The sequence below is a fragment of the Enhydra lutris genome, unplaced genomic scaffold, assembly GCF_002288905.1.
Source record: "Enhydra lutris kenyoni isolate GAN:26980312 unplaced genomic scaffold, ASM228890v2 scaffoldscaffold73, whole genome shotgun sequence".
In the NCBI taxonomy this organism is placed as follows: domain Eukaryota; kingdom Metazoa; phylum Chordata; class Mammalia; order Carnivora; family Mustelidae; genus Enhydra; species Enhydra lutris.
The window spans coordinates 6,673,559-6,700,444 of record NW_019154157.1 but is presented as its reverse complement, the minus strand read 5'-3'; the positions used below and the strand labels follow the sequence as shown (position 1 = coordinate 6,700,444).

Sequence of the window (26,886 nt, the reverse complement as noted above, 5' to 3'; positions counted from 1 at the left end):
AGAGATTTGGAAATAAAATGAGTTATGTGGAAAGCACCAAGAGCCATACTCAGACTCAAAGCACAAGAGCTAACTTTTCTTGGAGCGAAATGGCCAACATGTTACTCTGCATTCCATGTGGGGAGGGATAACCTCCAGGGTCTGGATAATGAGGGTGGAAGAGCTGATTCCTTAAAGAGGAGGGACAAGGAAGGACTCTGTTACAGTAATCCAAATTCTTGCCCTGTCTTCCATCATCTGGCTGCTGGGTAGCGATGGACATTGTGTAGAAATAAATCCGATCACTGGTAATTGACCTAAAAGAGGGCCAATTTCATATGGTTCAATCTAAGAGTAATATTCATCATGATAACAATAAGAGCAATCAAGTGTAAGATCACTTCCAAAGACATTTACACAGAGTCTTAGGTCACTGGGCCAGCACCTGTATGGTCTACACAGGGCATCTTAGCGCCATTTTGGCAGCAAGGAAAATGAGGGCAAGAAGGATGGTTCAGTGCCTGCAGCTCCCTGTTCACTCTATCCTTTGGGTCATAAGCTTTCTTACCTATAAAATGAGATGAACAAGACAGAATGCCTTTGTTAGGCCTGATCTTGGCTATGCAGACATCTACAGGGCTCTAAGAAAGTGGGGAGAAGGGAAAGAATCCTTGGATATTGGGTGATTGGGAGCACACTTGAGAAAAGGAGGCTTGGTTTGTGTTCTTGGTTTGTGTTCTGCTAAGTTTAGACCAAGACTAAACCAGTAGGACTCACTCAAGGACTTTAGTAGGACTAACTCCTCATGTCTGTTGAACACTTACCATGTGGCAGGTTTGACATGGAGTCTTCTGCAGGAACAACCACAGAACCTTCCAGAACAGATTCTGGTATTTCTCCCTCCTGTTTCTGAAGAGGAGTCTGGAGCTCGGAGCAAAGGGCTTGTCCAAGGTCACACAGCTATGAGTGGTAAAACCAGTCAGGATCTCCATCCAGGTGGATCTGCCTCCTCCAAATCCTGATTTTTTTTTTTTTTTCACTTCAAACATCTACTCTGGGTGTTAACACTAAGGTCGACTCAGAAAAATTTCATTGGCTGTAGGTTTCATTTATTTTTTATCCATCCGTCTTATTTTCAGTCAATTTTTATTTTGTTTTGCTCTTGTGCAGAGAGAAAAGATGTTGTGTTTTGGATATATTGGTTTTTATGCATTCTGCTGCCTACTGCTCCCTGGGAACATTTTTGGCTAAAATGTAATAAGTAAAACCACTGAATTGGGGGGAAGGGCATTACAGAATGTTCTTCCAGGAGGTCAGAGGAGGAAAATTGCTCTTAGATGATAGGCTTGGTCCAGACTTTTAATAAGCTTTTTTTTTTTTTTTTAATAGTATCTTAGGAAATTTTCTGTGGTGCCGATGACCCATGGAACTGAAACTTATCTAGTAAATTACACGAGCCCTGAATACCTTTTGTTTCTTGAATGTGCGGTTACTTTTCTGACTGTTTATTCCAGAAACAGACTGTGATTTTCAGTAAATGGAAGGTCCATGAAGGGTGGCGTAGAGGGGAATCACAGGCACCAAGGAAGCAGGTGTGACCTGTATTTTCCTGAGGGTACACATTTCTGGCAAGGCTGTTTCAGAAGCCACATATCTTGATGACAAAGGAAAATCCCACAATATGGCTGTGATTTGGCCAAGGCTGCGTTCAGGAAATGTCTCTGAGTGAATTCAGGTCTCCTGCATGGGCCTGCCCTTCTCCTTCTGCTCCCCCATGACCTCCCAAGGATGGTTCCTCTCTTTGGTCTCTCCATCATATTTATTGAGCTCCTACTGTGTGCCTAAGACAGTATCAGGTGAAGCAGAGGAAATAAGAAATGAAGAAAACACAGCCTCCTCCAACCCGTACTCTGGGTCAGGCACAGACACTTAAGAGCCACGCCATTTACTCAGGAAATATTTGTGAAGGTGAGGTCGTTTCTGGCAGGTAGAATGGGGGAAGGGTAGCGTCCTGGGCAGGCTGTCCCAGCAAACTTCAGGGATATAACAGGTGATATTCCTAGTGGCCTAGGGACCTCTGGAGCCATCCTGGGCATGCAGGGAGGTTAAGTCATAGTTGGTGCAATGTGGCCTGACAGACCTCAGTTCTAATCAGGCTCTGCCCCCATGTGACTTATAACCTTGGAGAAAGAACTTAACTGGTTGTTGTATTTTTAATTGTTAAATATACATAACATAACATAAAAGTTATTGCTTTATCTATTTTTTAAAAGATTTTTATTTATTTGAGAGAGGGAGGGTGAGAGAGAGTGTGTGAGTGACAGGGTGTGCGTGAGGGGCAGAGGGAGAGGGAGAAGCAGGCTCCCCCATGGAGCAGGGAGCCCGATGTGGGGCTTGACCCCAGGACCCTGGGATCATGACCTGAGTTGAAGGCAGGTGCTTAACCGACTGACTGCGCCACCTGGGTGCTCCATTTCTTTCCCATTTAATGCTGATTAATATCCTCTTGGGTGTATATCCCACATTTTCTGTCTCCATTTATCTGTGGATGGACCCTGGGTTGCTTCCACCTCTCTGCTTTTGTGAGCAACCCTGCTACAAATGTGGGCATCCCACTATCTATTCAAGTTCCTGCTTTCACTTCTTTTGGGTAGACACCCAGGAGGAGAATTGCTAGAGCCTACGGTAATCCTGTCTTTAGTTTTTAAAGGGCCTGCCGTACTATTTTCCATAGCAGACACACCTTTCACTGACTTTTGCGTCTTTGGGTTTTGTTTTGTTTTTTCCTCTGTAAATGGGCATGGTGGTGTGAGGACCCACCTCCAGTTGCCATGGTGATGCCAGGAGATGGTGTCTGTGAGGGTCCCAGCAGAGTGGATGGCACACGGTAGGTGCTCAATACATGCTCATCTTCTGCGCTGGTCCGGGTGGGGTAAGGCTCTGCTGCTCGGACTCCCAGACATGTGGAACCATTCATTCTCTCTTTCCCAATGCTTCAGCCAGCCAGCCAGCCGGCCTGACCTCCCATGGGAGTCTGTCTCATTCTGTCTCTCTTTAATTGTCCTCCTTCCTCCAGGCTGTGGAGGAGCTCCTTCAGACCCTGGACCTGGAGAAGAAGGCCATGGTCATTGGGCACAGCCAGGTGAGTAAAGCTACTTTCTTAGGTCACCCTGTTCATCCCGTCGCAGACCCAGATGAGCCCTAATTCTTGTCCTACTTCACCATCCGCTAGCTCTGTGGGCCTACTTTTCAGCAAACTGAAGACAGGGCTGGCCATTTTCTGCCCTGCTTATCTGACAAGGCCGGGAAGATAACATAGGTATAATATGGGAGGAAATAACTTGGGAAATATCATTTGTTAGAGGTTCGTTCCCCTCCCAGGGACCTCAATGGTCTGGAAGCATTAACATCTTGCTCCTTAGTATGACTTTCAGAGCCTTTGGAAGGCTTGCCGTAAAACGTGAGAAGAAACACTCAGCTTCACTCAGAGCTCTGTAACTTTGTCTTTGCAACCAACAATAACCAACCTATAATCCCGGCTGATTAGCAGCAGTAAGTGAAAAGTTAGAGCTCCATGAGAAGGCATGTGATTTTAATGTTGAGAGAAAGAGCATTTCCCAAATGGTGTTGAGCCAAAACCCTTTCCCATAACGTTTCAACATTTAGAGAAGAATTTCACAGAGTCCCCATATGCCCGTATGTCTTCTCAGCTTTTGAGAAGGAAAATATGGTATTTAGGGCTTCCCGAACTATTTGACCATGGGACTCTCACCCTTTTGTCTTTGCAGAAGACCCCTTATCATCTCCCAGAACTAGTGTTACATGGGTTCTAGTTTGGGGAGTAGGGTACAGAGATTGTGAACTCAACAGTCATGTGGTAGGCAGGGGAGAAGGGTCAAAGTTCAGGAGTAGAAACGAGAGAGAGAATAGACCAAGGGAAAAATTGCTCCATTCGCTTTCCTGCTCATTTTCTGATTGACAAACACCAACTCATAAACCTTGTGAATCACCATATCCAGCTGCCATGCAAGGTGCTAGGGGCAGGGCCCTCATCTCCAAAAGCCCACCATGGTGGCATCACTGCCCATTAGCCATTCTTGGAACCCAGAGTAGCCTGTCCCATCACACTCACTTCCTTGGAGAGCTCACAATCTTTCATACAATTCCTTGCCCTGTCAACACACAAGCCTCTCCCTGCAGGCCTCTTGCTCCTGCTAAAATGGGTGGCAAGTGTGTCTCAGTCTGATTTATCCCACTAAGATTTGGCAGCAACTAGACCTTTTCAGACCTTTCCTGTAGAGGGAACAAACCTGTGGGTACCTGGGCTTCTGCCTGAGGCCAGGAGCTTTTCCTGGCCTTTCTTGTTTTGTTCCTCATTTCCCTTGAAACTTCCTGTGAGATAATTTGTAAATCCCTTCTTTACTGGACCTCTGGAAAGTAAGCCCCCTTTCAAGCCCTTCCGGTTAGCTAGGAGTACTGAAACATACAGCTCCCATGAAAACTGGTATCGCCCTGAATCCCAGGATCTTTTCAACATACTGTGAGTTCTGTTATTTATTAGTGGAAATGTATCACATAGTCTTTACCTGTACACAGGTCTTTATAGTCCAGAATCAGAGCACTTGCTCTTGACTCCAAATATGTCATCCCTGTGGGCCAGAAATTCTCAAAATATGGTCCCTGGACCAGCCACAGCAGCAGCAGCATCCCCTGAGAGCTTTCTAGAAACATCAAGGCTCGGATGCCCACCCCTCCTCCCCCACCCCAGACCTAGTGAATCTGAAACTCCAGGGGTGTGGGACCCAGAAGTCTGACTTGTAACAAGCCCTCTAGGGGATCCCAGCACATGTTCACGTTTGAGAACCACTGGTCTGGATAATTACACAGTTTTTTTTTTTTTCATGAATATAAAAATCAGCCTCTATCATCCCAGTGGCTATTGTAGAACAGGGAGGAAAGTGGAGGAGGAAAAGTCTTCATACATATTTTCACATGGCGAGGGCAAGAAATCTAGAAACCAAAACATCCCAATAACAAGAAAAAAAAAGCCATTGTTCTCGAGTAATACTTGGTATTCATTAAGAAACGGTCAAGAGCAAATTGAAGTCAGTGTATCGTTTGGAAGCCACGCCGGCCTGTGATCGTTCAGGGGACATGAAAGTCTTAGGCATGGCAAGGTCAGACACTTCATAGGTGGGAAGGTCCTGAAGAGGAGGAAAGAACAGGTGCATCTGGGCCATACACCAGGGCTCCCCCACTTCCTAACTCTGTGAATCATGAGTGAGTGATTTAGCCTCTCTGAACCTCTGTCCCCTTATCTATAAAACGGAGCCACTGCTTTCTGCCCCCCAAGTGGGCTGTGGAAATCAGTCAGTTGTCACTTACTTGTGAAATGCATTTGTCAGTGGGGCGAGACATTTATCAAATAAGCTAACATTGTAGTGTTTAAAGAATGAATCTCCTCTAATCTGGAAAATGGCTGGGACAGGAGCTAATTTCTCAGCAGTCCCAGATATGGGAGCTATGGTCCTATTAGATTTTTTAAACCTTGGCCTTCCGCATTTTTTGAGGAAAAACAGCTCGCTGGAGCAGTGGGCCCTACAGATTCCTTAAATGTGGGGCTGTTGGGACGTTGCACTCTGCTTGGGTCCGATAAGCCATTGGACCCATGAAAAGCAAATAATTTAGATGTTTCTTTGTGATTTTCAGCCCCTGGGGCCTTATCAAGGCCTGTGCTGAGGGCCATGACATTTATGAGAAAGGTGGAAACCCACGTGCCGTTGGCCTTGTGGTTGGCAAGATGCTCTTTAAAAGGAAAAAAAAAATTCAAGATAAGATTCTGCACAGCCAATGACTTATTCCCGCTCTGCGTATGGTCGTTTCCAATTATCTTTTTAATGAAAGCTTCATACTTAATCAATAGTGGTTTTGGCAGTGCCCGCCGCCTTTTGTAATATACGAACTAGAGCTGTCATCATTTTGATCATTGATTTTTTTTTTTATAGCAGCTTTTGGGACTCGCTAGCTTGTGAAATTAATACAGTCATTATTGAGGCAATCTGATAGGTAATGAGTCAATCGTGTCTTTATTTCAAAGAGGCTAATTGCCTTGGTGGCTCTGGCTGATTGGAAGTGTTCCGTAAGGCCAGGAAAGGTTGCAAAACAGCTCACACTGTTTGGGCATGCAAATTCTCATTTTTCCATCGGGGAAGGGTTCACTGTGGGATAAGCGGAGTGGTCTCCATTACAGCGAATAGGTTTAGGAGAATGGCCAATTGATGGAGACCCTTTGTTCCACCTGGAATCAAATTGCAATTCAACCCCAAACTTCAGGGGTCTGCATCATAGCGAAGGAGGAAACAAAGCTTCGTGTTGACAATGAGAATGGGGTGCCAGAGGAGACCTTGGCTTTGTGGCTGGAGTCAATTACATAAACTCTCCCTGGGCCAAGAGAGTCCTCATAAGGTTGCTCTTTATTAAAATGGGACATAGGAGAAAGAGGTTTGAAAAATGTAGATACCATGCAAATTACATTACATTATGTTAATTACATTCAGTGGTAACTGTCAGGTCTGGAGTCAGGTGGAGGGAGATATTCTCCCTGTCGTCCCTTGCTGGTGGAGGGTCTTGGTGGAGAGGAGGGACGGGAAACACCATTATTAGCATCAGTTTCTTCTTCCATGAAATGTGGGGGATGGCCATAACTACCATATAAGATGATACACATGAAATATTTCCCTGCATATATCAAGGGGTTGGTCCCGATCCACAATCCTGGTGGATAATATGCACGATTGCTTGAGAATATCATTAATTAAGATATGATTGCTGATTAAGATAGTAATGTCACAGATGGATCAGTTCCTTGGAGACACTGAACAACTCTGGGGGGGCTAAGCCACCTCTGGCAAAGAAATACGCAGGGCTGGTCATAGAAACGGGCAGCAGATGGGCGTCTGAGAAGGGACTCCTGCTCCTGTCACTGACTCAGCTCCCTGGCCATTAAGGAGGCTTTACTTTGCTTCTGGGAGGTGAGGCTGATGGTGGCTGCCCGCCTATGCTGGCCGGAGCCCGTCAGGCCCCAGAGCGTCAGATGACCCGAAAATCCTTCTGTGTGCCCCGCAGTCAATGGAAGATGGCCCTGCAGGGTGCCAAGGAGGCATCGGTCACTTTGTTGCCAAGGGGCCTCCATCCATTATTGATGAGCAGTGGCCTGGAAATCGTGGGCCACCTGCTGTTTTTCCCGTTAGATGCCTGAGCACCTTCTGTGGGAGGCACTAGCCTGGCCCGCTCCTCTCCTGGCCACAAAGGGCTGCCCTCGCTGCCCCCAGCATTCCCTGCCCCTTCTTAGAAGGCAGGACCGAATATTCCAAAGGTACTGCTTCTCCCAAAGGGCTAGCGGGCCCTTACCAGAAGGAATGCCCATTCCCAGGCCTAATGCTAAACCCCTGTATTCCACCTTTCCTGGGGCAAACCCTGGGAATCTGTGTGTTTCCTCGCACTCTCCAGGACATTCTGTTGGACAGAGATATTTAGGCCAGATCCCTCCTAGCTGTGGCTTTTCAAATGAATGTGTGCCTGAGTTCCCTGAGGCTCATGTTAAAATGTTGCTCTGATTCAGCGGGCCTGGGGTGAGGTCTCAGATTCTGCATTTCTAATAAGCTTACCAGTGGTGACCATGCCACTCATGGGGGCCATGCTCTGAGCATACAGGGTCTAGAAGAAAGGAAAAAGGAGCCATCAAGAGGCAAAATGCTTTGATCATTTAGACCCTCCGTCATGGGCACCTGCTAATAGGTATCTTGGGTGGAGGGAAGAGAATTGGCTTCTCAGTGGCTACAGCCTTGCCCCCCAGATTCAGCCCAAGAGGAGTCACCTGTCACTTTCCCTCCTCTCAGGTTTTCCTCAAGGCAGGCATGGTCTCCAGGCTTGAGAGGCAGCGGGAGAAGCTGGCGTCTCACAGGATCCTTCTATTCCAGGCGGCTTGTAAGGGCTTTCTTTCTCGGCAGGAATTCAAGAAGCTGAAGGTATGGTAGCCAATGTGCCTTGTCTGCCCTGCAGAGGTGCTAGGTCCCGGCAAAGCAGCATCTGAGCTGATCTGGGGACTGTGATCACGGGTGTCTCACACTCATGCTCCTGCAGGAATATTAACATGGGATATTAACATGCGGTTTCAGATCTGACGGGTCTGGGGTGAGCATGAGGCTCTGCAGGTCTCCTGAGATGGTGCCGGTGCTGCGGACCCATGGGCTCGCCCTGAATGGTGGAACTTAAAAGTGACACTTTGCAAGATGTGATTTTTTTCTAGGACACTGACATCAAGTTACCAACGATGTCAGACTTGATCTAGATTATTATGGGGTGGTCCGAGCCCTGCTGGGTCAGTTGTGGTTTCCACCTGTCCCATTTCTGGAGAACCTGGCTTTCACGGGTCAGCAGGCAGGGTGTGACAGGACCTGGCCACTGAGGCTTTGGGGACCAAAGGGCCAGTTCGGAGTCTGCAGTCCCGAGCAACCCTGGGCCACTATCGTCGGAGACCTTTGGAGACTGAATTTCTTCTCTGTAGCTTGGGCAGTGGAGAAAAGGCAGCAGGGCTCTAGAGATGCACAAGAAGTATGCTTGAATCTTGCTTTCACTGCTCAGTAGCTGGGTCAAGGTGAAATGGGGTCATGTGCGCTTAGCATGGTACGTGCCATTGAGCTCAACAGATGCTAGCTGCTGTTACCTTAGTATCTTCATTAGTAAGTACTACAGCTAGCATGCGGTCTCATTACATGAGCCTCCTGTAAATCTGTAAATTCACGTATACACCCTTGGCAAAAGCAGGCAAAGGAAAGAACATTAATAAGTAACATTTTGTGGGCAAATTCACTGGCCCACTGCTCACCCGTAGCCTATGCCCTTGGAATGATTTAGAGTAGAGGTTAATGAAGACCTGGATTCTGTCTGCACCCAGGCTGCAGGGGTGCAAATCCCAACTCCACCATCGGGCAGCGGTGTGGAGCATGTGACTGGGCCACGCTGTGCCTCACTTTCCGCACCTGTAGAATGGAAATGAGAGTAACTCCTACATTCCCAGGGCTGTGGCAAGGACTGAGCTAAGTCTATAAGGTGCTCAGCATGCTACCTGGTCTGCAGGGAGAGCCATACCAGCTGGACAAGCATTGGCTCTCATGATGGGGATGTCAGTGATGCATCTCCTGGCTTGGTAGTCAGCATGGTTCCCCCCTGAGACACTAATGAACTTGGCCCATGGTCCTCCAGCAGTGGTCCCAAGGCCAACAGCATCCGAGTCAACACGGCATCTGTTAGCCAGTCAGATTCTCGGGCCCTGACCTGATTTACTGAATCAGACCCTCTGGGGGCAGAGCCCAGCATGTGTGCTTTAAGGAGCTCTCCCTGTGCTTGTGATACACACTCAGGTTTGAGAAGCATAGAATTCGTGTTTAAATTCACTTAAAGTGATACCTAGCCCCTAAATATCTCCTTGAGACATAATCATGGCCATTGTGTCTTATGGACAATTTTGGGGATGTTTAAGGATTTTCCTTTCATGGTGACTTTTGAATTCTCAGCTCTGCACAAGATGTGACCCTGTCATATCATATTTTCAACCCCTCTTCCTCTACTTTTTCTTAGGTCATGCAAGATTAAATTGGGACACAGTGTCTGACACCCAGAGCCAAGCTTGATGAAAGAGGCTTTCAAAAAAAATTTTTTTAAATTTAACAACATTTTTTATTTATTTACTTTTTTTGGAGTAGAGTGGATACCCAGTGTTATGTTAGTTTTAGGCATACAACATAGTGATTGAAGTCTATACATTATGCCGGGCTCACAAGTGCAGTTACCACCTGTCACCATCCAGCACTATTATGGTACCATTGAACAAAATCTTTTTTTAAAAAATCATTTATTTATTTATTTTTGAGAGAGAGAGAGAGAGAGAGAGAGAGTGTGCAAGTGAGCACTCACACATGCACAAGCAGGGGGATGGGCAAAGAGAGACGCATACCCCCACTGCAGGGCTGGATCCCAGGACCCCGGGACCATGACCCAAGCTGAAGGCAGACGCCTAACTGACTGAGCCACCCAGGCCCCTGAAAGGAAGTTTTAAAAATTTTAAAGTTAGCCAATCTCTTCCCTTAACTATGAACCTGCTTTTTCCATCCCTCTTGCTGCCACCCCCTTGCTCTCTTTCCTTCACCTTCCCTGGGTTGGGAAGGGCCCCTCGAGTTTCTGGTCTCTTCTCCCTGCAGATTCGCCGCCTGGCTGCACAGTGCATCCAGAAGAACATGGCTGCGTTCCTGGAGGTCAAGGCCTGGTCGTGGTGGCAGCTCCTCGTTTCCCTCCGGCCCCTGCTGAGCGCCACCATTGGGGATGAGCAGCTCCGTGCCAAGGAGGTCAGTCCAGGTGGCTGGCAGGGAGCAGGGTGGCCACCCCTCTTCACACCCCCGTGTTAGTCCTTACATCCAGACCCAGTGTCCCACCTTGCAGGTTCTTGATCTAGAAGTGTTCTTCCCAGGAGCCCTTGCTGCCCCCTTCCAGATATCCCTCTGCTTTCATCAACACAGACACAGACCACCTTCCCTCCTGTGTCCAGCTACACACTAGGCTTGTGGGTGCTAGGCAGATACCCCATTACTACCCAGGGGTACATGAAGACTTATGGCCCGTCCCAGGGAGACTCAGTGGTGGAATCCTTGAGTCCTTGATCTCTTTGTGTCTCAGAAAACACTCCCCTTGCTGTCATTTCTATCCTGGTAGTGCCCTCCTTCTACAGGTAACCATTTTGATTGGTTTCTGGTTTATCTCTGTTGTTGTTTATCTTTGCAAAAGTAGCCAATTTACACATACACACAGAGTTCCTTTCTCTCCTACACCAAAGGTAGCATGTAGCATACTGTTTATAATCTTCTGTCACTGGTATTTTGCACTTAGAAATGTATTTTGACAATCATGCCATGTCCAGTTTCACAGAAGTCTTTCCAGTTCTTCTCTCTCCATGACACCCCAGTACTCCTTTCTGTGTGCATCCCATAGTTCATCCCATAGTTCTTTCCACAGTTCATCCCATGCTGTGGGTGGGCATTTGTGCTGCTCCTGCTCCTGATGGTGGTACTACAAGCATAACGCTGAGCCATTGGCAAGATAGTGGTCTCTGGTGGGTGCAGGGCCAAGCCCACCATCTCATTCAGGCATCCCTAGTCTTGGGTCAAGCAATGGACTCATTCTGAGGATTTGTGTTCTGTCCCTAGACTGGGATGTTGTTATTTAGAAATGGGGAAAGTAAAAAGCCCCCCTGTAGGAATTTAGCATCTGGACATCATCACAGACGCGCTGGCAGAATCACTCACTCTCTTCCCCAGTTGCTCTTACCCTACGTGGAACCTCAGCTTCTGGTCCAGAATGGCTTCTGGTAAGGTGTTTGCTTTTGTAGGCGGAGCTTACAATGCTGAGACAGAAGCTAGAAAAATCAGAGAAGTCACGAAATGAACTCCGGCAGAATGCAGACCTGCTAGAGAGCAAGGTAACCCATCTATCCTTGTGGGGTTCCTGTGTGGGGTGAGGTCTGTTGATGGGGGGTGGTTTCATGCCTGACACTGTGCTAAGTGCTTTACAAGCCTCCTCAGAATAACCCTGTGGGGGCATGCTGTCCTTGTCCCCATTGTGCAGAGGAGAAGACTGAGGCTCTGAGATATTAGGTCTCTTCCCAAGTTCACACACCTAGCATGTGTAGCACTGAGATTCAAACCTGTATCATCTAACTCCAAAGAGAAAAATTTCTAACATAGTCATAAAAGCACAAATCACGAGGAAGAATGGATAAATTTTACTATGTTAAAGTAATCAACTTCTTGCCAAAGAGGTCAGTCCAGGCGGCAGGCAGGAATGTTTATCAAAGCATAAAATGAAGACACACCACCTACTGGGCCATGAAAATTGCAACACATATAGCTGGCCAAGAGTATTTGGACATGTAAAGAAAAACACTCTAGTAGGAAAAAAAAAATGGGCAAAAAGAGGAATTGGCAAGTCCCAAGAGGAGAACTCTTGTTTCAAGAGTTCCAGTGTCCTGAAATTCAGATGTCCAAGAGACTCATGAAAAGATGCTTAACTTAACTAGCAATCGGGAAATGCAAATTAACACCACAATAGGTGCCGTTTCGCACCGCACCTTGAATTGGCAAAATCCAAGTCTGAGGAAGCCAGGTGTTGGCAAGGATGTATAGCAACAGGAATTGTCATAATGCCCTGGGAGTGTAAATTGATCTCTTCACTCTTGAGCAACTTGACCTTGTCTCTGAAAGTTAATCCTGTCCCTATGCTGTGCTCCAGCCATTCTATCTTGGGTATATGCTGGAAAATGTGTCTCACTTACATAAGAAAAGACGAGAAGTATAGAGGAGTGGCTTTGTCATGAAAAAATATTAACAACCACGTGGGAGTCTTTCAATAACAGAAAGGATGAACATATTTTGTTAGATTAAAAACTGAGTTGCTAAGACGCCTGGGTTGCTCAGCCGGTTAAGCCTCTGCCTTCCGCTCGGGTCATGATCCCAGAGTCCTGGGATCGAGTCCCACATTGGGATCCTTGCTCAGTGGGGATCCTGCTTCTCTTTCTGCCTCTGCCTGCCACTCTGTCTGCTGTGCTTGCTCTCTCTCTCTGACAAATAAATAAATAAAATCTTTTAAAAAATTGAGTTGCTAAAAGTAGAAATGAATACAGAGGCAAGAAAACTGTGGCCCACAGGCAGAACCCCATTGGCCACAATTTCTTTTTTGTAAATAAAGTTTTATTGGCACACAGCCACACCCATTCATTCACATGTAGTCTCTGGTGGCTTTCATGTTACAATGGCAGGGCTGAGTAGTTGTCACAGAGACTCTATTATCTACAAAGAGTAAAAAATATTTACTGTCTGGCTCTTTATAGAAAACATGTCCTGACTCTTCAACTAGAGACGAATCTACATGGATTGCCCTCCAAAACATAACACTGAAGAAAAATGGTTTAAGTTATGAGAGAATCCTTAAAATATGGTATTGGACATATTACCTTTGAAGTATGCAGGACAATACTGTTTATGGAGTGGGGCATCTGCTGTATGGTTTTGGTGTGAAGATATTTCATGGGAATCATAATTTGGGGAGCTAGGCCCCCTCTGGGGGATGGAAAGGGACATGTGATTGGAAGTTACATCTGGGGGCTGGGGTATGACTACCTGGCTAATGTCTTCTGTCCTTAGTTGGGTGTTGAGTTCACAGGCTGGGGATGGGGACAGGAGTCAGATGGTCCCTGCCCCCAAGGGAACTACTGCAAATTCCAGAGTCCTAAACAAATGCATGGAGTATAACGTGGTTGTGGTTGTGGAGCTGTGGGTAGATCAAGGAAGAGCTGTTCACAGAAACTAGCTGTTCCTCTTAGTTTTTCAGGGCTAGGACTCTAGTAAGTCACTTGCGTAGGGCATGAAATTTAAAGGGGTGCCAAAAAGTCAGCAAGATAAATCATATTTCAGTGCAGCATCTTTTAAAATGTAAATTGATGCAAAAAAATCCATGATGAGCCAAATACCAAAATTTCAAATAAACGCAGGACGGGTGGGCTGGGATTAAGGTGATGCCAATGAGGCAGTCGGCACAGTATGATCCTGTCTCCATTTAAATTTTTGATGTTTTATTCATCAAAGATTTTTGGCATTAATTTTGACTTTCTTAAATATTGCATTAGAATGTTATTTATCTTGGTTTCTGAGTTTCTTGGCACTCCCTGAAGTTTTGCGCCCAGGGTGAGTGCTGTGCCCATCTCCTCCTTAGTCCCAGCTGTCATTCGGAGCCTGGGGTGGTACCTCAGATCCAGCTAGGGTGATGGCAAAATCTGTGTCCTTGCAAGGTCCCCAGGCCAATTGAGGGAGACAGACCACAAGTAAATAAACAAGCAAACTACTTTTGGATGGTCAAGTGCTATAGATATTAAGCAGAGGAAAGTGGTAGTCAGACGGGGGGCTCTTTTTTTTACCTAAGTGGTCCAGGACGGCTTCCCTAGATTGATATGTTTGAGTCTAGTGGTAAATCACTTGGTGTCACCATCTGTGCACAGATCTGGGGAAAAGAATGGAAGTGGCAAGTGCAAAGTTCCTGAGGCAACATGGGATAATATTTGCCAGTTTAGAGCAAAAACTGGAGCTTTTCACACCTGTGAGCCTGTGGTGCTATTATTACCAGTAATATTGTTTGATTTTCTATGTGGATAGTGGTGGCTATAATTGGGTTCATGATCAAGGCAACAAAACACATTCTTCTTCTTCTTTTGACAGCCCAGCTTGAGCCTGGCTAGCTCACGTGGGGACATGGAATGAAGTCTGGGGTGGTGGTCATCTCTTTTCCACCATTTCTCGTTCCCCTTATATTTGTGTCCACTCTTCCCACCAGAGGTTCTCTCTCTGACTCCCATGGACAAGGTGGGACTCCTGGAAGGGACAGTCACAGCACACAGAGTTAGGAGAGGCTGGGTGGAAAGGCTGCACCATGGGTCCATGCCCTCTTGGGGAAAATAACTGTAAAGTAGGAGAGGAAATGACGCTCAAGTACCCGCCCTGCTCCACGGTCTCATTCAAGTCTGTATCGAGCGCGCAGCCCGACCTCTCTTGCACTTGGCCCCAAGTAGCAATGGTAGAGCAGCAGAAGCAAGAAATCAGAGAGTGCATGGGTTGGGAATATCAGTGACTTCCCTGTAGACACTCCTTCCCACTGAGCTGACATTTGATACAGTAATTCATCACCAACTGTCAAGTCGGACTTGGGGGCTTGGGGTGGTGCCTCAGCTGCCAGGGGAGACTGGAGAGAATGATGAGGTGAATATCATTAGCATCTAGAGCTACAGCTTGCCCAGTGCTGGGAGAAAGAAGGGAGGGGCCAGGCTTCTGAGACCTGAACCAAGCCTTCAGCGCCCCCCAAGTATTCTACTCAGGTTCTTTGTGTCTCTGTATTATACATGGGTATGAAAAGACATATAGGGCCTGGCAAAAATAAGAGAAAATTTAAAAGCTAAGAACATCAGAGCAATGGGAAATAAGAGTTGAAGGGCATATCAGACCAGAGGAAGACTTAGGAAATAGAAATTTACCATGAGACTTAGACCTGCTCTCACTTCACAGACTTAGCATGGGCTGTGCCCTCCACCCTTCTTACCCATTTAATGCCTGGTCATTCCTTTTCACCCAGTTCAGGTGGTACTTCTTCCAAGAAGCCTTTTGGCTTAACATTTTGTTAAGGATGGGTTGGCCCCTACTGATGTGTGATCCCCGGGCCTTGGGCTTCCTGTCGCTGCATTGATGGGTGTGTCCTAACTGCCCTTCTCTTGCACCGCCTCCTGCCCCCCACCCCCCAATGCATGCTTGTGTCCCAGCTAGAAGGTAAAGCCCTAATGGCAGGGGTGTGTCTTTGCTCATCGCAGTGGCCCAGGCCCTTGTGCAGAATAGACACCAGATGGGTGAATGGAGCCATGAAAGTTGAACTGAAATGTTGATGCTGAGCTCCCTAGCAACCAAAGCAAAGAGGGAAGCAAGATATCCTCAAAACACGTTGTCCCCAGGTTAAACACAGGCACGCACACACACACACACATATCTGTTGCTTGAGATAATACTAATTTTCCCCGGTATTGAGGTATTAGAGAAGCTTCTTCTATCAGTCCACATGAAAAGGGGCACTGAGTAACCTGGCAAAATACAACGTCAGTAATGTGCGTATACTAAATAGAGGAGGGGATCTCTAGGAGTGCTTTTGCAGACATTGTCTTGAACTGCAAGCCAAGGAAGGGCATGACATCAGTTCCCTAAAAAAATTCAACTAGGAGGAAAAGCAGAGCTTTATTCAGGAAGCACATTTAAATGGACTGAGTGTTACCGTTTCTTCATCCTCCTACCCAGGTTCTCTCCCGACCCCCTCCTCTTGCTTCTTTTTAAACTTTATAGTTAAGGTCCAACATACAAAAGAGTACATACCCGCTAAGTTTTCAGCTCAGTGAATTTTCACAAATTGAACACATCAAAGCAATCAACACCTGTATGGAGACACAGGACATTCCTTCCAAAGGCTCCTTCCAAAACACCCCCACCCCATAGCCCTTTAAGCCACTGCGCTGCAAGGGTAACTGCTGAACAGACTTCTAACAATGTAGATTAGGTGTTTTTTTTTTTTTCTCCTAGTTTTGAACTTTTCCTAGATACAGTCAAATGTGTGTGGTTGTGTTTGTGTGGTTTCTTTCATGTGACATTGTTTGTGACAATCATCCAGGTTGTGGATGGTTGGGGCCTATTCATTGTCACTGCCGTATAGTACGCCATGTGTATAGAGCGTTATTGATTCATTCTACTCTAAATGAGCATTTGCTTGTTTCCAGCTTTGGGCTGTCATGAATAAGCCTGCTGTAAACATCCTTCCACATGTGTTTTGGTGCATGTATCATGCACTTTCTGTTAGGAATGCACTCAGAATGGAATTGCTAGTTTTTGAGTTCTTTCTATATTGGGTTCTAATTGATACAAACAGTTTGCTTAATTGTATATACCAGTTGGCTCTCCCATGGCAGTGGGTGAGCATTCCAGTTGCCCTGCACTCTGATCAGCACATGGTATTGTCCTTTTCATTTAGCGGTTTTGTTGGCGTGCAGGACTCTCACGTCATGATTTTTAATTTGCGCCCTTTCGCATGTGTTTGAAAATTTGTTATCCTCTTTGGCAGAGTGGTCTTTCATTGTCTTTTGGCCATTGTCTAGTGGTTTTCTTATTGATTCGTAGCAACTCTTTATATACTGTGGATATAAGTTCAGTTGTTGGATATACGTGGCATAGATCTCTTCCTCTGCTCTGTGGCTTGCCCTTCTGGATGCAATAATCAGAAGATTTATTTTCTGAAGTTTTGTCTCTGAAGAGACCTGCCAAAGCACTAAGAAGAGGTCAAAGGACTCCAGAACTCCCAAACCTGTATCAGTGGCAATAGGTACACTTGTTTGGTTTCATTCTGTATTTTACTGATTTCCAGATGCATGCTATTTTCCACCTTTTTGTGTCTCTGTAATTGTGATGCATCTTGACAATCACTAACATCTGGCACTAAAAATTGACAGCACTTTCTTTTCGTATGTTCCATAATGGTGTATCTTATCATCAGAGGCAGCTGAGATTTGGTGATATGTAGCCTACTGGGGCCCAGGTGAGATTTGATTTGAAGAAAGGTCTTTCATTCTTTCCCCTCCCCCGAAAAGCTACTATGATTTTTTTTTTTTAACCAGTTGCTTTTATACTTTACAGAGCATCCAAATCACCTGGGGGGAGCTGTGTACATTGCAGATTTCCCATGCCATCTCCCGAAGCTTTGACCCAGGAGGGAATCTTTGGGGATGGGCGTCCTTCACTGCTTCTTTGTAACCAGCCCCAAGGTGAATCTGACGCAGAGTCATGCCATGTGAAAGCAGTGGTTCTCATACTCCAAAGCGTGTCAAAATCCCCTGGAGGATGTGTTAGAATATAGTACGCTGCTCTGCAGCCCTAGCAATTCTGAGTCAGCAGGTGTGGGGAGGCTCTGGAGGTTCGGAATTTTGAATGTGCTGTCAGGTGATGTGGAACCTGCCAGTCTGGGGACCACACTTGAAGGAACGGGTGGAAGGTACTTCCTTTCCTGCACTTCTACTGTCTTAGAAGAGTTTCTGTTGATGGTTGGGAGGCAGACAGTTCTTCGGGTCACGTATCCCGAAGATACCCCTGGCCCCGTTCATGGCCTCTGCACCCCACCCGCTTGTCTCTGTAAGAGGGGGGAAACAATTGACGGAAATGTTGCTAAAACATAGTGTGCCTCATCAGTGGAAACTCCATTTGACTAGGCTTATTAAAAAGACAACATTATTGCAAAATGATTTAAGTGCTTCATTTGTGAAGGAGCCGAAGAGGAGATGAGACGCCTCCAGGAAGCAAGCTATAAATATTCCTCAAGCGTGCAAAAAATTCTGCCTGGATGCCAAGTGGGGTTTTTTATTTTCACCCGAAAGCGGGTCTCTCTTCTTATAGGGATTTCCTATAAGGCTGTGGGAGCACATGGAGAAAACTGAGAATGGGGTGTTTTCTTCCTTCTCTGGAATATCTTCTGGGTTTTCCCGAAGACTTTATTTATAGCCAAAGACAGGTCTGTGTACTCTGGATGTCTAGTCTCGTCAGCTTGATAAGTTTCGCTTTTTGGTAAGGAATAGCCGAGAGAGAATCCCCCGGCATTCGCCAGGATTCGGTTTAGGTTCAGAAAGCGTATTTGCAAAGAGCTGGGGAGTTGGTGCTGGCTAGTCACGATCGCGGCCAGCAGAAGTTAATCTCTAGGAGGTTAGCCAAGATGGGGGCCATCTTGTTTTCTCTACCTACTTTGTAATACAGATGAAAACCTGGGGAACTGGATGACTTAAGGTCAGGTCCAGGAGCAGAAGGTAGATGAGGGGCAGGTGGCTTTGGGCCCTTGCTGCCCATCGTACACAGCCCGTCTTCACCCATCACCACCACCGCTAACACGTATGTGATTACATCTTAGCTCTTTTTATACCCTTCAAAGCATTCAATGTCAATGGAGTGAATGAATGAAATATTGTTGGATTAAGTAATTAAAGTAACAATGAACAGTGTGTCTGTGCCAGGTGCTGTGACCCATCCTTTACCTGTTTTGTCTCATTTTACCTTCCCAACAAAGTGCAAAGAAGGTGTGATTAGTATTCCTGTGTTCTAGAAGGGGACAGTGAGGACCAGAGAGGGAAAGTGATTTGTCCAATATCACACAGCTAGTGAGTAGCAGAGCTGGGCTCTGACCTTGGGTCTGGCTGACTCCAAACAGGCAGCAAGAGAGGAGGAGCAGCTCCTCCAACTGGGAATCGGGTCAGGGAGTGGCTCCTCCTTCCAGCCAAGCCCTGCAGTCCTGGTGGTGGGAGGGCCTCATGCCCGCAGGGAGGCTATGGAATGGGGTCAGTTCCTGAATCTGGCCCAGATCACAGGAGCTGGAGAATCTTGTTAGAGGTTTACACGCCAGCCTGAAGGGGAGGGCCCGACCAAAACACATCTTCAAGATGGGATGTGTGGGGGACAGCATCCCAGGGGTTATTTCCTCATCAGGGGGGTGGTGCTATGGCACTTTGAAGACCTCTTCCAAAGCTCATGGAAGACCCTCTCCCCACAAGGCCTGTCGATGATGTGTCACCCCATGTGTCCTGCTCTGAGGCATGACACCGCTCTCAACGTGGCCCTTTGGCCCGTTCCCACCGACCCGCCCACTGACATGCCCACCGACACGCTGGAGTCTGTGGTCCCTCCCTTCCTCCTTGGCTCCTACATACATTATTATGCATTCTTTGAGCCCCCAATAAGCAGTTTGACAGTGTGTCTAGGAGAGAAAGTCCTGGAGCCAGGCTGCCTTGATTCACATCCAGCCCTGCCGCTGGCTGGCCGGTCGTCCTCAGGTGAGTGTCTGTACCCTGGTGCCTCAGGTCCTCATCTGGAACGTGGAGATGTCAGTACCTACCTCTCCCTGGTTCCTGGAAGGTTCTGAGGGTTACCTTGCGCCGGGCCCAGGGTGAGCACTCTCCGAGTAGTGACAATGATTAAGGTGGGTCTAGCTGGGGAGAGAAATACACAGGGAGGTGTTGGACCTGGTGCCCAGAGTGAATCCCTGGGGAACCCTGGAGGCCGCCACTAAGCTAGAGAATTGTTCTGAAGGTCCCCTAATGACTGAGGCAGCTCTGAGGGCAGATACCATGCAATTGAAACCATGGCTTTAATCTCCTTGACAAGCAAACAGTGCCCCAGCCAGCCGGCTCTGTGGCTGGACAGAACCTTTCCCTATTGATTAACCCCTCCCCCGTTTTTCTGATTTTATTTTCCATTTTCTCTCTTAATCACCCAGGTTGACAGGGATGGGGCTTCCCTTCCACCAGGGGTCCATAAGCTTTCTTTTTGGGCATGTCCCTCAGTCGTGGTTGATCTTGCCTTTGAGCCCCGCCTCAGCTGGCTGTATCACTCCCCCTCTCCCATCCACTCCTTCCGGGTCTTCTCCAGGGGCACTGCTGACCCCAGTGGGCGTGGGACCTTGAGTCAGATGGTGGATGTGGGGACAGGGAGGTGCTGTAAATATGACTCAGCACCTGGGATTCACGCTGGACTCCCTGTGGGACCTAACAGCCATGACCTTGAACAAAATCAGTTCGTGACTCAATGCCTCAGTTTTCTGTTCTGTGAACAGGGAATGACAGAAATGTCTCTCCCAGCATTCGGTGAGCGTGAGCTTTTTCTGCTGTAAGGGCTTGTAATGAACCAATTGTGTTTTCTTTAAATTGAAACTGGGAAGTTTCACTGGGAAGACAGTGAAAGGCCACCGCTTGCTCTCTATAGATAAGATCATTTGAGGAGTTTTGAGAGCTCTTGAATATAAGAGCCAAGGACAAGGCTGGGTTAAGACAGGTGGGTGTTCTACATGTGGTTTTATCTCCCCAGCTTGGCAGGCAGATCTGTGAAGGCAGAGCCCTGCACACAGTTGGTGCTCACATAATGAATGACAAGGGACAGTGACAGCCCAAAGGGTCCCGTGTGTGCTTAGCATTCAATGTCCATCAACATTTATGGTTACCCACTGTTTCTCTCAAACTGCAAATGATGCCAGTGAGAGGGATAGATATTATTTCTATTTGACTGTATGTAAAATATACTGCAAATTCATTCATTTCTGTCCCCTTCTCTTTGATAGACCTTTGGAGTCATTGTCCCTAAGGACAAAGAGAGTTTCTGATGATTTGGCTTAAATGGTGGATCCAGGGAGGTTTTCAGAATAATTTCTAGTTAATTGGTCCTTGAGTAATCTGCAAGGATCCTTCTGGGTTTGCCAACCAGGCTCTCCTCTCGTTAAATTGGTTTTCATTTTATATTTGTCTAATAGCTCTGGGCATGGTGCCCAACCCTCACCTCTACGGATAAAGCCCTTGGGCCCCAAAATGTAGGAAGGGAGAGGGTTTGGTGGGGACAGGAGAAGGTCGGGGGCTACTTGTCTCTGTGAAAAGCGTCTGTCATGTCCCTAATTTGAAAGCATTAATTGTCCTTGGGGCTCTAGACTTGGGTTGTGTAGAACTCAAAATTAATGCCTTAAATTAATTTTGTGCTCCCTTTGCTCAGGCTGATTAGAACAAATTAAATTTCACACTAATTGGCTAAGGTGGGGAGAACACAATCCTGGTGTTTGGGATCAATGCTGACTGCAGAGATGGGGGACGCAGGGCATTAGGGCGTGATCTGGGGCGTTCCCAGGTTGCTCCAGCCCATATTCAGTGCTCACTGCAAATGATCATTCTTCTAGGGCCAGTGTTGCTATGTCCTTGTACATAAGCCAGTCTAACCCATCTAAAGCCAAGCATGAAGCCAAGATTAGGAAGAGATTCTGGCAATTTCTAAGGCAGTAATTCTTAAACTTGGTTGCGTTTAAGCACAACAAACGTGTTGAAGTCCAGATCCCTGGGTCCCGCCGAAGATTGCGGTGGTGTGGGCATTCTGGGAATTCTAGACTGGGCTCTACATTCTAACGACCACCCCAGGGGACCACCCCCAGGGGACCACCCCCAGGGGACTGCAAACGTGTTTCCCCAGAACACATTAAAGATACCAGTGTAAGGAACAGCAACAGGAAGCCCCACCCCAGAGACAGCCAGGAGGGCTCTGCCCTGGGAGAGCCCCTGGTTTGTGACAGGACTCATCTCGGCTCAAGTCCCAGCTCTGTCACTCACTTGCTATGTGACTTTGGAATGCTCTCCCTAAGCCTCCTTCTTCCCCGTTTCCATTGAAATACACATTTCAGTCTAAGCCCACACTGGTGTGAACACCAAGATGGGAGGCCCATGGATTGGAGGAGGGGAAAAAAGATGGGGGGCCTAGAATGTTCTGGAGCACCAATCCTTGTTTTTGTAGCTCAGTTTTTGGGGACTATTTTTTAAAAGATAATTTATTTGGTTTTGTGTTTTGCCGATTACAAAAGTGGTTTAAAAAATCAACAGTGGAGAAATGCATTACAAGGAAATAGGAGTCCCCAGTGAGCCCACCCTTCTAGGGGGAAAGAAGAAATCCCTGATAACGGTGCAAGTACAAACAGAACAAAAACGGGAACATGCCAAACATTCTTTTCTGCAACTTTGCTTTTCTCCATCCCCCCACCCCCACCCCGCTCTCCACTGTTGGCAATATATCTTGGGGACTTTTTTTTTTCCAAGTCAAAATGTATATCCTCCTCCTCCGTGGAGCAGAGGAATGATTTTTGAGGCCACCTGTGAGCTGATGGTATTGATGGGAACTAGCTGGGGTGGCAGCTGGGTTCCATGCTGTAAGGACCACTTAGTGTCTGTGACAATAGCCCGCAGTCGTTTCTCGGTGCCACGCACTGGGTCTTATGCGAGAAGGAAGTGTTTAGACATCTTCATGTACAACATTTATGGCATCAGATGGGAATGCAGGAAGGATGATAGACTTCCCCAATGCAATGCATTTTACCGCTCAGCCGACCACAGCCCCAGAGAGGAAGACGTTCGTCCAAGGTCACGTAATATGTTAGTTGTTGTGTCTGGACTTGAACCTCGTACCTTCCTCCTCCTCCTCCTCTTCCCCCCCTCCTCCTTCCCCTTCTCCTTTTCCTCCTCCTCCTCCTCCTTCTTTTCCTCCTTTTCCTTTTCTTTCCCTGTCTTTTAACCACTGTGCTCCATGGAAGGAGTCTCCGTTTCCCGAACTATCCTTCTGTGTAAGGTCATTTCTGAGCCTTTTCATCATAAATGCTCCACTTATAACCATTTCTCTCCTCATTGCTTTGGCATATCCTTGAACCTGGAAGGCTGCACTTTGGGACAATAATAGCACAGAAGTCTTGACCCATCTGGCATCTCTAGTTGGTCGTTGACGGGAAAAACGTCGGTACAAGTGGGAATTCATTAAAATATAAGTGTTTTTATGTTTTTGCCTTGAAACAGAACTGCCTTAACTCACTGTACTTCTGAGGTAGGACCACAGCCTGTAGAGTGGGAGCGCCTGACTCACGACCCACTTCTTCCTTTCTTAGACCATGCCCCGAACACGTGACTATGTGATTTCTCCTTTTGATTTCATTAGGGCAGCGCAAATGGTGAGGGAGTTCACTGGCAGAAACCTAATTTATTAATTGTTTTTTCCTGTAGTTTTCACACCTGCAACTATTTGAAAAAGTAGATGTTTGAATTAGAATTTAAAGCGTTTTAAGAAGCAGCTCGCATGCATTCATTTCTTCCAGTGCATTCCCCCTAATTTTCATGGAAATGCCTTGCCTGGTCATATTTTTTTAGGTGTATGTAATAGTTAATTTAATCAGTAATTGTTGCAGAAATGCACCTGGAATAAATGGGTGGGGAACACACAACAGGGAATGGCCATTCCCTGGTAGAGGGGAGCCATAAAGAGGTTTTCTTTTCTTTCTTTCATTATTTGAGAGAGAGAGTGTGCATGCAGCACATGAGCAGTGGGAAGGGGCAGAGGGAGAAGCAGACTCCTCGTTGAACAGGGAGCCCAGTGTAAGACTGGATCCTGGACTCCAGGATCATGACCTGAGCTAAAGGCAGAGGCTTAAGCGACTGAGCCCCCCAGGCGTACCCAAAGAGAGGTTTTGTAGCTTAGTGCTTTCCTATGTGGTGGGCATCTGTGAGTCTTACTGAGGGGAGCCTGTTGGTCTGTCCAGCAAAATGATTCACTGAAGGATGGGTAAGGAGAATTTCTGCTAAAACAGCTTTTTAAATTGAGCCCTTACTATGTGTCAGCCCTGTGCTAAGCTTTATGTGAATGATCTCCTTTAATTCTCAAAACGATTCTATAAGTTATCTCCCACCTTGTAAAGTTGAGAAAACTGGGAATTGGGTGGGCATCCTGCCTGGTTCACGGTCACAACGCTGGTGAGTGTTGGGCCAAGAATTCTCACTCATCAAGACCAATACAATTCTGACATCCACGCTCTTAACCATCTCATGACACAGAGAGCTGGTGATTTATCCCCGGGGGGTCCTGTGGAGGGTGCCTGTGGGGAGAAGGGTTGGTGGCCCTCCTCCCACGAGTGACCCTGTTGTAACCCTCCCCATTTCAGATTGCTGACTTGACCACAGAGCTTGCTGATGAACACTTCAAAGGGGACGTGGCCTGCCAGGTGCTGGAGAATGAGCGGGCAGAGCGGCTGCGCGCTTGCCGGGAGGTCCAGGAGCTGAAGGTGAATAGTCCCTGGGAGCTGCCGGAGGGTGTGGTTGTGGCCACGCACGGTGGCTGGGAGTGGTTGGGCCTGCCCCCCTTGCCATCTGCCTGCGTGTGAGAGCGGTAAGCCTGCGCAAGGTACACTAGTTTGCAGACTCCCATGTTTAAGGTCCTGGAGGACATTTGGGTCTTCCTAAGGCTTGGCCTTGAAGGTGCCCTGAATGAGCACCATGCAGGGGCCAGACAGTCCCTGGCTATGGGGGTATCACGGGGGGGGGACGGCCAGGCCCAGACTCTATCGAGCTCCAGTTTGATACGTTGAGGTCTTTCTTCCAGAGCAAGTATGAGCAAGTCCAGAAGAATTTGGGGGAAGTGCAGAAGCAGTTGGAAGAAGCCCAGCAGAAAATTCAGTTGAATGACTTGGAAAGGAGCCACACTGGAGGAGGTGAGCAGACCGGGGACTCCTGCGGTTAGACGTGGGTGGAAAATGCCACCTTTTTGTTTCATTCATTCATTCATTCATTCATACACACTGAGCACTGACTATGCTCAAGACACTGCTTTAGGGCTGACACAGCCCAGCCCTCCCGGAACTTCTGGTCTAGAGCAGACATGAGTCAGAGAACCCAACAATAGCCCAAATAGCAAATTATCAACATGACGTGTACACTTCAGTAAGAACACTAAGAATGTTAAAAAAAAAATGACTCTATGGCAAAGCACCTTTAGAATTACATGAATATTTTTCATATAAATTTTGAGCAAGGTATTTCAGTTTTTAAAAAGTGGAGTCAATGAAATTGCATTGCTGGGTTGGAACCTAGACTCTGTCTCTTACCAGGTAGGTGGCTTTGGGGCAAGAAATGTGCTTCTCAGTTTTTTCATCTTTTGAATGGATGTTGTCAGAGGTGATTGATGGAAACCGTTCAGCCACGTTCATGGCTAACTTACTCTTAACGGCTGATGCTACTAATAGTGGGGTCGTTATCTGTGTTCGTAAACTCTGGAGAAGAAACTACTCCTGTCCCCACTTAAAAGCGGTGTCAGGCACTCAGGGGGTACTGGAGAGAAGATGAGGCCCCTGAATCACTCAGCGACAGGTGTGCTCCACAGAGCCAGGTTTTCTGCTTAATGCCTGGCTCACGCAGTTACCCCAAAACCCACGTCTTATGGTTCGAGAGGCACAGTGACATCTCTGTCAGCTCCTCTCCCCAGTCTAAATGAGTCAGGTGAGAAGAACGCCCAGAGCATCTGTCAACTTTTAAAACACCTTGACATCATCCCTTTGGTGCCCCCAGAGGATTCGTGCCCTAGAAACGTCAGGGACACTCAGAGGAACAGGGGTCATGAGGCGGTGAAGAGGTAAAGTGCATTTGCATTTCACTCTGCTCTGGCCTCCTCTCATCCTGGCTACCCCCAGGGCAGGCATTTACCAGGGGAGCTTGGGATTCTCTGGGATGCGGCACCCAGCAAAGGAGGGTACAAGCAGCGAGTGGGAAATGGGTTCACCCACACCCCATGGGTTGGGACAGCACAGTTCCCCAGGAGACCATGGGCCCCAGTTTCATCCTGACTGTGATTGATGGCCCAGTTTGTTTCTCTCTGGGAAGATCTGGGAGCTGAAAGGGAGGGGGAGGTGTGCTTAGCCCACGAGCGTATTAGTCACAATGCTATATAGGCTCTCAGCCCTGGATGCTCATTCCAGGAAGCCAAATCCACAAATATTTTGTTTTTCATTATGAAAGCAATACATACTCATTACAGAAAATTTCTAAAATATAGGAAAGTTGAAAGGAGCCATAAAACATTTTAATCACACCCCAGCAAGCCCACGACAACCTCCTCAATGGCTCAAGCCAGAGTATCAATTATTGAAAACATGGCTGTTTTTCCACCATGCGTGGTGAAGTGTTTGGAGAGGACCTTTTATGGTGTGCGGACAGCACTGGGTAGGCCACCAGGGGAGGGGGTGACAGAAGGATTTTAGTTGGGCCCCGCACTCCAGAAATTTACGGTAGACATGGGGAAGTCAGATAAATCTAGGAAAAGTGGATAATGAAGGGCTGAATTATATGTATGGATTAAGAATGCCTCTCCCATACCCCACCCCCGGGAGGGACGCTAGAGGTGGAAATCAGCCTTGAGGCATGGAGAACTGTTTCCTCATCTGCTTGTGCTGACCATGCCTACCACTCGCTCTGTGGTACATCATAACGCAGAGTACGAGTAAGGCTGCACAAATGCTTTCTGGTTTCTCTTCCTTTCCAGATGCTTGCTATTTGAGGGTTATTTTTTTTCCCCTGGTGGGGAGACAGGATTCTTTTTCTGCCATGGTATTATTTACCTTGGTGGAAACCTGAACAATCTCTAACTCCTTATAATTTTATCATCCTATTTGAGTTCATTATGTGGGAGTCCCTATTGGAGTCACCTCCTCTAAGACTTCAGTCCTACCATCTTTCTGAGCATTCACCCATCCTTCCATCCATCCATCCATGTACCCACTCATCCATTCATCCATCCTTCCATCCATCCATGTATCCATCCATCCATCCATCTGTGTACCCTTCCATCCATCCTTCCATCCATCCATGTGTCCACCTGTCCATCCATCCATTCTTCCATCCATCTGTGTATCCATCCATCC

The 26,886-nt window shown here is 47.1% G+C and overlaps 1 protein-coding gene across 1 annotated transcript in view; it reads left to right on the top strand.

The window, feature by feature from the left end:
- Positions 1 to 26,886, top strand: part of LOC111160061 (myosin XVIIIB) — a 232,652-nt gene that overhangs the window by 83,853 nt on the left and 121,913 nt on the right. Inside the window, 6 exon segments of the mRNA XM_022522870.1 lie at positions 3,056 to 3,121; positions 7,878 to 8,006; positions 10,239 to 10,382; positions 11,420 to 11,509; positions 24,139 to 24,258; positions 24,576 to 24,684. Coding sequence (XP_022378578.1) covers positions 3,056 to 3,121; positions 7,878 to 8,006; positions 10,239 to 10,382; positions 11,420 to 11,509; positions 24,139 to 24,258; positions 24,576 to 24,684 — 658 coding nt within the window.